Source organism: Falco naumanni, chromosome 4, assembly GCF_017639655.2.
Source record: "Falco naumanni isolate bFalNau1 chromosome 4, bFalNau1.pat, whole genome shotgun sequence".
NCBI lineage: Eukaryota > Metazoa > Chordata > Aves > Falconiformes > Falconidae > Falco > Falco naumanni.
The window spans coordinates 49,642,185-49,656,629 of record NC_054057.1 but is presented as its reverse complement, the minus strand read 5'-3'; the positions used below and the strand labels follow the sequence as shown (position 1 = coordinate 49,656,629).

The following is a 14,445-nucleotide window of genomic DNA, read 5'->3' as shown; positions in this document are numbered from 1 at the left end:
GCAATTAAAATGTAAAACTTGAGTCAGCATTTTGCTGCTGTTCCTGACTCCCTGACTTGCTTTGTAATTTTGGGCAAGTAACTTAGCCCTCGACCCTGCAAATACTTATGCTAAGTACCGTGAAGAACTGTATATGGGATAATAGAGCTTTATTTGCTTAAACTAACAAAATCGGGGGTTGAAGTTGTTTCTGTGACTACACTCATTGCTGTGATCAACAATTATTCTGTTGTATTCCAGTGTTGTGTTACAATACAGTGAGTTCAAGTGAGTGCTTCTGTGCCAATACTAAGCACTCCCCAAGCAAAATCATATTTTTGGAGAACAAAAAAGGCAAAGACTGGGATTCCTACCTAGGGCAATTTCTCCCAACTGCTTTATCTTTGTTGCTCCCTTAGACTCGACCCTTGTCTCTAAGCTGTAAACACTTACAGGAAGGAACTTACCTTCCTTGCTGGCACCTGAACGGCTGCCATGGCTTAGAGATGCCACAGCAGCAAGGCGTACCCGAGAAGGTATGAGAGGCAAAAGGAGAACGAAGGGAGCTCCAGGCCTTTGGGTTTCCCTGCCTGACAACGCGGCCGCGGACCCGACCCCGCCACACGAAGCCGGCACAAGGGGCTCCTGCCTCACCCCGCAGGCACGGCGGGAGCGCTGCTGCGGGCCGGCCGGGCTGCAGGGCAGCGCCAAGGGGCCGGCCAGACCGCCCGGCAGCGCGCAGCCCACACGCCGGCGGCACATTTCCACTCCAGCCCCCGCCCGCCAGGCCTGCCGCCGGGCTACACGGCGCGGCCCACTGGGCTCAGCCCGGAGAGCCCAGCCCCACTGCGGGGGAGCCCAGGGGCAGCGCCAGCGCGGCTCTGCCCGCCGCAGAGCTCCCGCAGAAAGGGCCGCCCGGGGAACTCGCTCCCGCGGCTCCACACGCGGCGTTACTCCCTCTCTACGGTGGAGACGATGAGTTAGTCAAGCCCGCCCCCTCCGCGGCCGCGCCGCCGAGCCGCCAGCCATCTTTCCCGCATCGCCCCCACCTCAGGCGCCGCCGGGGGAAGGGCGCGGCGGGGCCCCCCACCCCCACCTGGGGCCCCGCCCCCGCCGCCCGCCTGCTCCCGCCGGCCCCCACCTGCCAGCTCACCCCCAGCGCAACCACACCGCCCGCCGCTCCCGCGGCAACTCGCTCTTTCATTGGCTCCCCGGGCCGCCCGTCCGCCTGAAGGGGCGTAGGAGGGCGGGGCCGGGCCGCTCCGCGCAGGGCTGTCAGCGGGCGCGGGGAGAGGAAGCGGCCGCGGGCACGGCGGGGGAAGAGGCGGGTGGCTGCGATGTGAGAGCTGCATCTCTCCGCTCTCCCCTCACTTTTTTGTTTTCCTCCCGGACTTTTTCACACAGCCGCCCCCTCCCCTAATTTTTTTCTATAGCAATCTACCTGTCTGTAGATACACACCTACACCGTTTTTTTCTCGGGTTCTTTTTTTTCGCAGAGCCACATACTTCATCCAGCGGAGTGTGCGCCCAGGATAGCAGGGCAGACCCCCGCGGCTAGGGGCTCCCCTCAGCGACCTCGTTCCGTCTCGTTCGCCGGTGCCGCCCCCGTAGCGCCATGGATCACCAGCCGAAGTTCTTCGAGAACCTCTCGGGCACCGGGAAGGCCATCGGGGTGCTGACCAGCGGCGGCGATGCCCAAGGTAGCTGCTCACGCCGTTCACACCGGGAGCGGGGGGAGGACGAGGGGAAGGAGCCGAGCGGGAAGGAGAGGCAGAATGTGGGGCGGGGAACTGCGGGCGCGGTGGGGAATGGGGGCAGCGGAGAGGGAGGGTGAGCAGCCTCCGGGGGACGGTATGAGGGAGGCAGGAGCGCCGAGGGCCTCCCAGGCAGGCCGGGCGCCCATGCGGGAGGCTGGGCAGGAGCCGGTGGGTGCCGCAGCCCCGCGGGCAGGGTGGGAGCATGGGCCGCCCGTGGGGCGGTGGCGGGAAGCCGCGCCGGCAGGGGCACATGGGCGGCGGTGGGGAGAGCGCGGGGTCTGGGAGCGGGGCACACGAGATTGTGGGGGTTCTGGGGTTCCTCTTTGCGCGCTGGCCTTCGAGCTGTCTCGCTCACTGAGATGATTTGGAAAATAAATAATTTTTACGCGGCCTGGGCGCCTGAGCTGCAAGCGTATCTTCATGCTTCCTCCTTCCCTTTCTCATCACGTTTCCTCTGAGCCTGCCTGGGCCGGGAAGAGGGTAGAAACGCTCCAGTAACTTTCACCACCACCATGTCCTCACCCCTCGGGAGATGGTGGGGAGAGGAGAGCCAGGAGGGAGCGCGGATGGCTGATGTGAGCGGGGGAGGAGGTCGTGCTGCCTCGCACGGCGGGTGGGAGGCTGGCTGCGCTGCTGGGGCTCTGCCAGCCCTCGCCTCATCTGCTTTTCACTTCATTTTGGCACCGGGAGCACTTTCGTGTTCCTAGCCATGATTTCGAACGCTCAGCTGGTAGTTTACTCTCTAGAGCCCCGTAGGAGTGTGCTGGAAACGTGTTTCACCTCCTTAAGTCTCTGAAGTGTAGAGGGAGTCGTAGCTACAGGACAGGGTGAACAAAAGACTTACAGACATTAAGAGGGAAGGGAAAGAAGAGAGGCTTGATCGCAATGTACTTAGTCATCAACTCATGTTTTCCTACGCTTTCGCTTCCCATTTCCTACCGTATAGATTATATATATTAAGAGTTTGAAATTTCAGTTAATTAAGATGTGCAACGCTCTGTGCTATTTGAGAGAACTTTTGCCAGGAGGGTTGTTTAGTGGTGATTGCTTTTAGCTCCTTCCCCTTAAATTGCGAATTTTTAATTTTTAATTTAATTTTATTTATTTTTTTTTTGCCGGCAGTGTCTAGAAAGTACTTTCACTTAAAGAAACGGCACTTACTCGCATTTGTGAAGAGGATGGGGGTGGGGTGGGGGTGGTACGGGGAAGCCTCTCCTTTTTGCGCGGGCTGGGCAGTTTAATGACCACGTTCCCTACCTTGTTACGCGGGGGCGCGGAGGGACGAGCCCGCACCCGCACCGTGCTGTCCGCTTCCCCGGGGCGGGAGCGGGCGCCGGCAGCGCCGCTCCTCCCCTCGCCTTCCCGGCGCGTCCATGAGGTGGTAGCCTACATGGACCAGCGTCTCCGCGCTCCCTCCCCGCCGCCGGTGTGTACGTGATCCGCTGCGAGTCGCTGCAGATTCCGCCTCTTTGCGTCATCTGGGCTGGGAGAAGCATCTTCCCTCCCTCTGCCCGCAGGAATAACGGGGAGCCCCCGGGTTTACCTGGGATTATCTGAAACTCTAATCAGGCGTGGAAGGAAGGGATTTGGTACCAATCGGAGAGGGAAATGTTTGCCATTTCGGAGAAAACGCAAATCGATGCCCTTAATGGCTTTTCTGTTGCCCCTTAGTGGGGTTGCACTTGTTTAAGTTTCATCAACAGTTTGCACTCAGTGCCGTCAATTCCACTGCTAAATGATTCTAGGAAGGACGGCGAGTGAAGGCATCTCTGTCTTAGTGGTCTGGTCGCCAAATCGCCATTTTAGCTTTAAAGTGTGACAGGGCATTGCCTCAAGCAGCAGGAGCGAGTTCAGCAAGAGGCTGAGCCCTGCTACTTGCTTCCGCGTGGCTGGAGATTATATAATGCAGCAGCAGATGTATCTCTTTTTGTAAAGTATTAATCTGCACTTGCCACTATGTGAATTAAAGCATTTAAAGGACCTGCAGAATCCATGGGTAACATCTAGGCTTTATTATCTGGCAGGTTGCCACTGAAGCATATTTTCCTGGACGGATAAACAGTAACAGCCTGTGAAAGTTGCTGTCTGAGGGGTGAGGTTGTCACAAAGACCAAAGTGAATTGAATGACTTCCAAGTTGTTCTGTAGGCAGCTTTATTGCCCTAACTTAGAAGAATAAGGGGAAAAAAATAAACCCCAAACCAAAAGGCTTTAGAACTTGATTGTTTCAACTCAATCCCACAACACAGTTGAGGTTCATAACCCTTACTATATTGGTCACAGTATAGCTGTGTAAAATATGCAACCTCAAACCTGTTGGCATGCTAAGTTAGGAGTTAGACAAGGGCCAGAATGAGTCATGCTCTGTCAAGGTCGTTTGCCCTCTGTAGGGCAAATGTGTGAGAGAGGTGAAGTATAAGTAGAGGGAAATATGCAGCTATTGCTGCAGAGCTATTTGAAAATGTATGTTCAAGTAATCCGTAGGTGAGGAAAAACTAACTCTGAAGTAGACAAAAAAAGTACTAGTATAAAAAAAGTTCCACTCTCCTGTTTTGGGGTTTGTTTGTGTGTTTGTTTTAATTTGTTAGACACTAAAACTTTTCAGAATATCTGTAATGCAAACGAAACACAGAGAGTTGAGTGGAAGGAGCACCCGTTAATGTTGTAGTAAACACATCATCTTCATATCAATAGGTGCCTTGATTTAGACTGGGCTGTAAATCTTAGCCTAGAATAAAATATACTTCAAATTATCTTAAAATAGAAGTTACTGCCTTTACTGTTATTGTACACCTTAATAATCTATAAGTAGCATTATGTAAATTACACAAGCCTTTCTATTTGTAAGACATGTTAAGTTTTAAATTACTTCCCTACATTTGTGGTATTTCTTTGCAAGGTTTTTTGGTTTTCCTTTTTACTACCTGTAGAATATTAGAATGTATATATGTCATACTGGAACTATTACGATTTGCTCACCATGTTTTAAACATAGGTATATTCTTTGGTGGTGTTAAAGAATTTATCAGGGATTTATTTCACAGGGAAAAATATTTTTGTACACTGTAAACTTGGCATTTAATAATTTCAGGTAGCCAGCTGTTAAATTGTGAATTAAAACAAGTACTTTCCACCATAATAACAAGTGAGTTGAGGGGCAAAGGAAGTTTTGTTTTGGCAATTGATTCCCAAGATTTATGTATTAGGTCAGTTTCTGGACTATTTCTAAATTGTAGTGGTTGCAGCTCAAAAAGGTGGGATAATAAATGGGTTTTAAGTCACACTTCTGTCTTCACTTTGTGGGATTGTCTGGCCATGGTCTCCTTCAGGTCATGAAGTACACTGGTTGTATTTTATGTGGATTTCCAGTGGCTGCCACAGACAATTTTGACTGCTGTAGGTCTCTTAGTTCCTACAACCTCCAATCAGACTGCTGATTGTGTGGGACCGTGATAGGTATGGCTTAGCAGCAGGAACAGTGTCATCTGAAAGCTTCTGACAGAAGACAATTGTGTGCTACTGGGGAATGATGTGTTAGTGGCTACTTCGAGCTGCTGTCGGGTTCCGGTTCACTGGCTCAAGATTATTGCCTTTGAATGTGACCATGTTAGCTGAGATAAACTTGAAAGATTTAGTGTTGTGGAAGACAGCATTAAGTAAGGGACTTACGGATTGCATGGTAATGGTCTGGAATATCGTAGACTGTGACTGCTGAAGTAAAGATCTACTACATATCTCTGTCTGAAGCACTACAGGCTTCCCAACATTTCAAGGTATATTTAGTATAGCAGTGTAGATGTACTGCTCTTGTCCTGGTAACTTAAACTGGAAGAAGAAATCTCACCACTCAACTAAAAAAAACGCTCCACTCCTTCAGCACCTACTGAGCTTAAAACAGCTGAAAAGAACTCTGTGGCCTCTTGGATTCCAGAGTTTTGGAATGCCACAAGCATGACTGGAGGCAAAGATCTACCTATATCTACTTTTGAGGTGTTACAGGCTTCAGAGGGACATCACAAGACAAGTGCAGATATATTGATCTTGTCCTGGTAGCGTATCATGGAAAAAGAAATTTTGCCACTGAACAAATAAAATATAAAAACATACAAACAAAAAAAAGTGAACACCCCCCCCCCCCCAACAGCACATACTCTTTTTATGTCATCAAAATTACAGTTTGTTAACATTTAAGTAATGGGAAGATAGTCACAAGGGATTTTTGAGTCCTACCCCTAAAAACGCACCTTTTCCAGCAAATAATTGTGCGTGTATAAATATGTGTATAGAATATGTATATATGTGTCCATGTATATGATACTATAAATACAATTTAATGTAAACTAAGGAATATACTTAACAGATGTGTTTAACTATTTCAGTACACTTACTGTCTTGCAGGAACTGCTTCCGTAACTAGTGGATTCTATGTTTGAAACTAGTCTCTTAAGATTTTATTATATTTTTTTTTAATTTTGAAGGAGACTTGTATGTCATCTAGTTGTTTTGCTATTGTATTTTTTTGTGCACTAGAATGCTCTGATCTAATATGGTGTTACTAGGAAAAATTGTACAGTGTTTTTGTCAGGTATCTAGAATTATTACTGTGATAATATGCAACAAAATCTGTTATGTAATTAAAAGTAAATGGAACAAACCCAAATTGTTTTCTTAATGATTTCTTCAGTTCTTGTATTTGACTCTTTCCCTTTGATGATTATAGGCTTTTTACATAATTACTGATACATCCATTTACATGCTTGCATAAAGTCTTTCTGTTTTGGTAATATTTGTATATTTTCTTTAGTTTGTGTGTTCTGCCATATAGCCTTTTAAGTGTGGATCTTTATTCAGGGTAGCACTTAAACATATGTGTTAAGTCATTAAGTATGCATTAAAACCAACGTTTATCTTTAAAATTGGTGGTACTTAAGTGTTTCTTGATGCTTGTCCAAGATACATAGTTCTGATTTTTCTTTTATATGGTTAGTATTACCATTATTTATTTAAAGGCCTGTGTAGCTGATTAAAGTGAGGAAAACTTGGCTTAAACAGAAAATAGTGTAGTGGCGCCTATTGGATGTGGAACAAGATGTAGTCACAGGAAAGGAATACCCTTCTGGGGGAAGGGAGTGCTTTTAAAATAATTCAGAGATTTCTGTGGTACTGTTTATAACCCCGCTATGAAAGCTATTGCTTTCAAAGACAATTGAATAGATAATATCAAGAAAGACAGTAAATTATCAACTCTTAAATTAATTCAGACATTATGGAAAACTGTGCAAGTAGTTACAGTTTACTTAATATTTGCTGAGTCCAAAAGAACAAAATAAATCATTTCCTCTGTTGAAGGCTTTAATGCAAGTGGTAATTCAGAAAGGTTTTAACTAATTCTTATGTTATATAAAAATACTGGTTTTACTTGTGACTTTCTTTTGAAGCAGCTATTGTAATCCTATATGTTTATCAGGCTATGGTTATTATTTGGGACTAAGTCCATGGTTAACCCGGTAAATCTCTTTTTTTTCAGTAATAAGCATATGATTACATTTCATAGTTACTATGGTAATTCACAAATACTGTTGTAAGACTCCACAAATAATGAAATACTGCGACATTTTGTTAGACAAGTTCTGTGGAGACTTAATGAAATTCTCTGTATTTACCTACTTGAATCACTGCAAGCACTGTATTCTGATTTAGATAGCCAACATGTAGAAGTCCAAAGCTTCAATGACTTAATGTATTTAGTAGTTATCAAATTATAACGTCCTTCAGTCCCCTTCCTTTCTGAAATGTAATCCACTTCTTTAGGAGCTTGCCAGTAGACACGCAAGACCTTTTTTTTCTGTAAGGAGATAAGATACACGTTGTCAACTAATATTAAGATACATATTGCATAAACTTGTAAAGTTACGGTGGTGGTGGTACTGAGAAGATGTTTCTGTCTGTAATTTATGGGTTTTTTTCCTGGGCTTTTGCCCTTTTTTGCAGCAGGGAAATTATGAATTCTACCAGTTTTTCATGGAAACTGGAAAATATTCATGAAGAAAGTGTGTGGCTATATTACAAATATATTCACGTGGAAAGAATGGAATTGTCATTTTGAGAATTAAATGCTTATGTTTTACTCTGTTTTTAGAAGAAATATGAACACTAGGCTGAGTCAATATTTGTAGGCTAATTTATACATAACAAAGGTATGGAGGATCTAGAGAATTTGTGGTGAGAACAGAGCAACTACCTTTTCAAATGCACTTGAGAGGCGCATGCTAAAGGTAAAAGGGAGGATACATGACCAATAAAGCAGAAATGTGAGCAAGAAACAGATAAGAGAAGTATGTAACTTCGGTAGACACATGAATGTTTGTTTAATGTCTTCCTATTTTGTTAATTATTTCCCACCCCACCCCCCCACCCAACAAAAGTATTCTGCTTTAGCCTGTTTGGACCACAGATGCTTTTTCTTTATTCTAATTGGATACTTGCAATACAGAGACTACTGCTGAATGAGACACCAGAGTCTATAACTGGACATAGATATCTGAAACAGTCTTAGTGTTTCTTCTCAGGTGCCAAATGGGAGAGGTGACAAAGCTGAACCTCAAGAACAGAGGGTTCTTAAAAGGGCAGTTGTCCTTTTAAGAGTCCTGAGTAGTCCTCATACCGTGAGGATGAACTTTTTCCATTCAGAAAACAAACCTTTTAGCCGTTATTCTAGAACCCTGCAGCCAAATGGAGAACATAAAAAATTTTTCTTACCTCTAAAAAAACCTCTACACAAACAAAAAGCTACAACACCCCACCCCACCCACCCACCCCCCAAAAAAAAGGAAAAAACCCGCAAACTACCAAAAAACTCCGACAACAAAAAAACCCTCCCACAAATGTTGTGCGTTAATAGAAACAAGCTGTGGACTTTGATGAAAGGAGTAGCTTGTGCTTCCCTGTTTGAGGAAAATGGCAGTGCTGTGAAGAACTGTCAGTTTTAAAAACTTAAATAGAGGTCTTTGTCCCTGCTTTCTAGGGGACATCGTGTGGGTGTGAGAGTGTTCATTTTGTTGTGAAACTGCTTCACTGAGGAGATAACTTTGCTCTGTGTAGTAGATCTGTTTTAATCTGCAACTCTGCATGCTAGCTTTCTTTTCAGTACAGCCTGTCACATCAGATTCTCTGCTTTTCTTTGGCATCATCCAGTTCATCGTCTAAAGCTGTGCTTTTAGCTGTCTTGGCATTTGAGAACTTTTTCCAGGTCTGCCACAAGGCTGACTCTGGTTGAGAGAATTCTTGCTGTTATTTCCTAATACAGAATTGATGTGAAAACACTGTTACTCATTATTTTAATCTTAAGGCTAAGTGACATCTATACAGACAGCATAGCAACTTTTGATTTTGGCAAACAGGTTTTTTTTGTTTTTCATTGGGCAACTTCAGGGACTTTCTGTTATGTTCCTAAGTAATAAATTTTTGAGAAAACCTCAGACTCATTCTTTATTTAGACAGGTAAGCCTTTCTATTATAGCCCAGGGTTTGGTTTTTTCCCAGTAATGATAGATTTTGTAGGAATAGATCTTTATGACTTACTGTGTTGTGGGTTTATATATTCTAGTTAACAACTTTTTGTATCTCCACATAGGTGAACACTTAACACCTATGTCAAACATGGAGGTGACCTACTTTACTGTTGTGATACTAAGTGCAACAGAATTGGAGAATTGGGGCCCAATGTTTTGGTTCATCACATTTCTGGCATTGCTTTTCATCTGATGTGCTGAGACTATTTCTTTCAATGTAGCCTAACTACTTATGTTCTCATGCTTCGCATAATCTCTTGAGTCTCTTTAAGTGGTATGGAAGCAATTAGTTTATTACTTTTGGGAACTTCCTGAATAATGATTAGGGTAATAGAGTATCTGAAGGGGATGGGTTATAACAAATTCATTTGATCACGTAGGGAGACTAGTGGAACTTTCACCATTGCTCAGGAGGTTAAGTGTTTGACCACTGGAGTTAAATGGAAGATTTTACTTATACATATATGTAATATGATTTGTCAGATGTCTGTGAGCAGGGAATTCCAGTTTGGAATCACAATTCCAGGAAGCAAAGTGGCATTTAGGCATTCTTCTGTCAAATGAGTCTATGCAGCATGTCTTGTGTTAGTTTACTGCTACTGCTCTCTTCCTTAAGTGGGCACCTGTCCATGTCAGCTTTGGCAGTGTTCCCCACAAAATACTGTATAAACACGTGTGTTACTTCAGAAAACTCAGGAAAAAAAAATGTTACAATAAAACTTCTCCTTTGAAGAAGCTGAATTTTAACTGGCTGAGTGTTTTGCATTTCATTTAGAAAACTAATCATTATTGTGAAATAAATTTACTTCCTGTTTCTGATTTAGTAGCTGTTATTTTACAATGATGTTTTACAATCAGCAGCAATTTAATCTCTGATTGATACTCATGCTGGTATCCACATAATTATTGCAACAAAGCAAATAGTTCTGCACTCTTCATGTTCATGGGCTGATTGCACTGTCATTAAGCAAATTTCTGTTTTAATAGATGCTGATCATTGTCTGCCTTTAGGAATGAATTAATGTTTCCTTTTATTTAAAGACTGAAAATTTATAGTATACAAAAAATACTGGATAACCTGTAACAATGTGATTTTGCTTTTTCTTCCTAGGTATGAATGCTGCTGTGCGCGCAGTAGTACGCATGGGAATCTATGTAAAAGCCAAAGTGTATTTTGTTTATGAGGTTAGTTTTTGGTTTATTTGTTCTGTGTTTGTCTTCTGACTATACTTGAGTTTTTGTTGAAACATCATGAAAAGTGAATAGTATAAATTAGAAAATGTTGTAGATGTCATTCCCTTGCGTTGTGTCAACATTTTATTACATATTTTTTATTTCTATGGAAAGTACTTTTCAAGAGGTATGCACTAAAGCTGTTTGATTTAGAAATGCAGATTTATTACCTGCAATTCTTGATGTGCCACCAGAATCTTGAAAACACTTGGAGAACTGCAGGTGGTTGTGCACCCAGCAGTCACCTGTGTATTAGTGTATTGTTAGATGTTTGGCCCCAAATATAGCACTGTAGAAATACCTTCCCAAACCTAGTTAAACTATTAATTCTTAACCCTTTGACTTTTCCTCAGTCCATTTTCCTAGCATATTAAGGATGTGCCATCACCCGCATTTCACAGATTACACAACTTGGTTTTGACCCAGAGCACTGGCAGGCTGGTGCTGTCTTCCCTGGTTTGTAGGTAGTAACTGAAAAAACTCCAGCCAACAAACAAAAAGATCCCACCAAAAAACCTGTGCCATCAGTAGCATGTCCAGACATCAGAATTTTATGATTGAAACTTGAGACTGCATGTGCATGAAGATTAACTTCTGTAACAATTACTTGATATGAAAAAATGATGGGACAAGTTTAATGGAAATGCTAAAATAATACTATATGTGTATGTCTTACAGGAAGACTAAGTTATAGTTAGACTTCCACATGAAGGACATTAAGTTTTTATAAAATTTGCAGATTAAACAATACACTAAATATATTTAGTAAGAAGTCATTCTGTTCACTCTGGAATTCCTGTACAACTCCTTAGAAGTTTGAAGTGATTACAAATTGTAATAAACACATTTGATATGGGGTAAAATTTTGGAGGCAATATTCCTAGCAAAATGTAATTTTAATGTTTAGTATAAAATACAGAGTACTATAATTCATGGCAGTTGTAGGAAAGAACTTTGCTTTAAGTTTTGCACATGCAAAATATACAATTTATCTTTAAAAGGTAGTTATTTATCCATTTTCTTTCAGCTTATTCCTATAGTTCATTTACTGAAGAGTTGTGAAGTATATTGAAATGCAAATAAGCAGAGCACTGTGCTCCAAAATTCTTTTGTACTACAGTGCTACAGCAAGTAGCTCTGAATACTTAGTGTGTGCTAATTACATGGCCAAACTCTAGAATTCCTTCAGTGTTCAGCTGTTTTGCAGGCTTGCTGAAATGGGTCAGATAACTTTTGTGGAAATAAGGAGGGATCTTTGGCTGTCTTTAAAGGCCATAACTTGGATTTTATTATTATTTTTTTTTTTAAATTATGTTTAACTTAATAATTACCATAGCTGTAGTTCCTCTTACAGTATGTTTACTTTTGTCACCCTTTAAAAACTGTTTTATATCACAGAGTATATTCAGTGATAAGTTTCCAGAGAAATTTGGATATTTCTGTTTTTCTGAACTTAGCAAAATTGCACCATTTTATGTTATTATGTGTCTCTGTTAATTGCTGGAGCTTGCAAATGTGAAGTCACAAACATTTCTGAATGAAAATTGATTGTAAGAATCAGGTCAATGTTTGAGTTTCCATTATATATTTTCATACTATCTTCATTGTAACAGAGCAGTCTAGGAGAAAAATGCACGTTTCACTGTGAGTATGGGTAATAGCTCTGAAAGAGATCTTTGCTTCTAGAGTGGTCCATTCAGTTCTGTGTTTCAGGAAGTACTGAATGCTAAGCCTTTTTCTCTCTGGCTGTTTCAATTAACATATGAAGTCAGTTTTCTTTCACAATACATCTAAGTACTTCAGAGAAACTGTTGCAAACTTTGAAATGGAACAACTATTTAATTTCAGCACTTTGAAATAGGAAACAGATGCAGGTGACAAGTGTAGTGAAAAGTAAAAATCCTGGGGTAAGATTTGTCACTAATGATCCCTATTATAAGCCTTTGCATGACGCATACAGAGATATATTTTTGTATATACTCGAAGTTGTTATATTTAATACTTTTAATACGGTCCTTCTAAATTATAGTTTATCAAATACATACTTCAGTGTGTTAAGCAATGCCAATAGTATATTTTTAGCCTATGTTTTGAATAGGCATTTCAACTAGACACACATACATCAGAGTAAAGGGTTATGTGTACTGAAGCTGCTCTGAAAAGTGAGGAAAAAGGCTGAAGTGTCAACATCTGAAAGGTGAAGAATGTTTTCTTATTTGGAGCCAAAAACAGAGTCAAAGTCTCAGCCTTTTCAAGCCTAATTTGCTTGTTGTAGGCTTTTTTTCTCCTGCAATTTTCTCTGTCATAAGAACTTTTTTTTCACTGTTAAAAGACTGTAAAACCATCTGTCTTCTACATTGTGGCCAAAACTAGCCCTGTATTCTAAGTAAAACAGTAACATTATTTCCCTTTTGTTTTCTAGCTCCATTTTGCTTTATTTTGTGATGAGAGATTACCGAGAAAAGTAAACAAAATTTGGCAATGAACTAGATATAAGTAATTTTCTAGCCTTTTTTAAGTTGGGTTTACCAAAGCCCAAAGAAAGAAATGGATACTGGAATTCATGAGCAATATATTCAGACATATTTTGATTCCCAAACAGGGAAAATAAAAACAACTTATGTGACAAAATTATACAGTAGTTTTTATCTAAAACTATAATTAGTAAATTATTCATATTTATATATATTTACAGACAAGAATGTATAATTTATAGTGTATATATATATAAACCTAATTTTATAGCTGTAAAAATAAAAAATGTGTATCTTATTGAAATCAGCACATTTGAGATTTCTGCTATTAATTTGTGGAAACAATGCTTACTCTATACAGTTGCCTTAGTTTCATGTTTTGTTCATGTTAACATCTTTTAGTATTTATTTTCAGTATATGAACAGTGTTTATTCATCCTCATTAACTAACATCACATCATTCCTCAAATCTACCACAGTCGGAATTAAAGTTTGAATACCTGTGGACTTATTTCACTCACACTGTAAAATCTGGGAGATGGTAGTACACGTAAAAGTACCAGGCTGCCCTAGGAGGCTAGTTTAATTTTTTTTCACTAATCAGAAATTATTTAAGGTGGGTTTTTTTTCTTTTTTCTTTTTTTTTTTTAATTTATAATGAGAAGAAAAAGTAATGCCTCTCATTTATGGCAATTCATTTTAGAAACTGAGGTCTTAAATATTTATACAAATAACCTGCCCTTTTTCCAGGGTTGAAGCACATAGTTCCCAGTGGATGCGTGCTCATACTACTAAGCTATGGAACTTTTAGATTCTTCATCTTGGTTAAGAGTCTTTTTCTCAAGAGGCCAGCATTGGAAATGCAATGGTACGGCAGTCATGGATTTCTGTGAGGAAAACTTCGTGTCTTTTATGTGGTGGTTTGTGCACTCAGTGACGCTAGTATTTTACATTGTCGAGCAAGAGCTAAAAAAAGCTCAGTAATTAAATCATTGTTAAAGCTCCAAATGTCTCGCATGTAACATATCAGAATGGCTTGTTCTTTTTCAAAGGTTCTGTTTTCAGAGTTAAGACTAGAAGCAAGGTTTGCAGTCTGGCACTCTCCAGGAGTTACAGTGTTTATGTACCCTGTGAACATATGACCCACGGAGATTTCTTATTGTACATCTTCGAATACTCAGATTTTGGTAGAGGAAGAAATAAGCATAAAATGGGGTTGATCTTCACAAGTAGTGCTTGCTGTGTTTTTGACAGTTTACTTTTTTCCATTCTTGCCCCATAGTTTTAGTATCTGAGTACCTAAACTGCTTTTTTTAGAATCTTAAATATGATTTTTTTTAATGTAAATTGACATTTTCCCACCCCCGTTTTATTAAGGTCTGTATTCACATCTGCCATTAACTTTCAGTAACCAGACAATTGTAACAGTATT

General features: G+C 41.1%; 1 protein-coding gene across 9 annotated transcripts in view; it reads left to right on the top strand.

The window, feature by feature from the left end:
* Window positions 1-1,214: 1,214 nt before the first annotated feature.
* LOC121087548 (phosphofructokinase, platelet) overlaps window positions 1,215-14,445 on the top strand; it is a 46,812-nt gene continuing 33,581 nt past the window's right edge. For 4 of the 9 annotated variants that reach the window (XM_040592695.1, XM_040592693.1, XM_040592696.1 and 1 more), the window contains exons 1-2: window positions 1,268-1,679; window positions 10,418-10,491. In XM_040592695.1, coding sequence (XP_040448629.1) covers window positions 1,595-1,679; window positions 10,418-10,491 — 159 coding nt within the window. In that variant the 5' untranslated portion in view covers window positions 1,268-1,594. Of the gene's footprint in view, window positions 1,680-10,417; window positions 10,492-14,445 lie in introns of all 9 variants that reach the window. The other 5 variants (XM_040592694.1, XM_040592690.1, XM_040592689.1 and 2 more) reach the window with 4 other exon arrangements.